At 63.6% G+C, this 327-nt stretch overlaps 1 protein-coding gene across 1 annotated transcript in view; it reads right to left on the bottom strand.

The window, feature by feature from the left end:
• Positions 1-107, bottom strand: part of UNC93B1 (unc-93 homolog B1 (C. elegans)) — a 2,721-nt gene extending 2,614 nt beyond the window's left edge. Inside the window, exon 1 of the mRNA XM_010184383.1 lies at positions 24-107. Coding sequence (XP_010182685.1) covers positions 24-107 — 84 coding nt within the window. The remainder of the gene's footprint in view (positions 1-23) is intronic.
• Between the last annotated feature and the right edge of the window lie 220 nt (positions 108-327).

The raw sequence follows: 327 nt of genomic DNA, 5'->3' as shown, positions 1-327 counted from the left end.
CCGTCTGCCCCCCCCAGCCTCACCTGCGCCTCTGTTCCTTCAGCACCCAGCCTGTCACCCGCCACCATCTTGGCCTCCTCCTCGTAGTAGCTGGGATCTTTCTCCATCACTGCTTCTGAGGGGTGGGCCTGGATGGTGTCAGCAATTTGGGGACACTGTTGGCACCCCCAAGCCTGGCACCCATGTGTCTTATACCCCCAGAGCTGCACCCCTATGCCCAGCACCCCCTTCCCCTGCACCCATGTCTTGCAGCCCTACACCCTGCACCCATGTGCTTTGCACCCCTGCGCCCAGCACCCCCAGACCTTGCACCCCTGCACCCCAACC

Source organism: Mesitornis unicolor, unplaced genomic scaffold (genome assembly GCF_000695765.1).
Source record: "Mesitornis unicolor isolate BGI_N332 unplaced genomic scaffold, ASM69576v1 scaffold40045, whole genome shotgun sequence".
NCBI lineage: Eukaryota > Metazoa > Chordata > Aves > Mesitornithiformes > Mesitornithidae > Mesitornis > Mesitornis unicolor.
The sequence above is the reverse complement of the archived record's forward strand: the minus strand, read 5'-3'. Positions and strand labels throughout refer to the sequence as shown.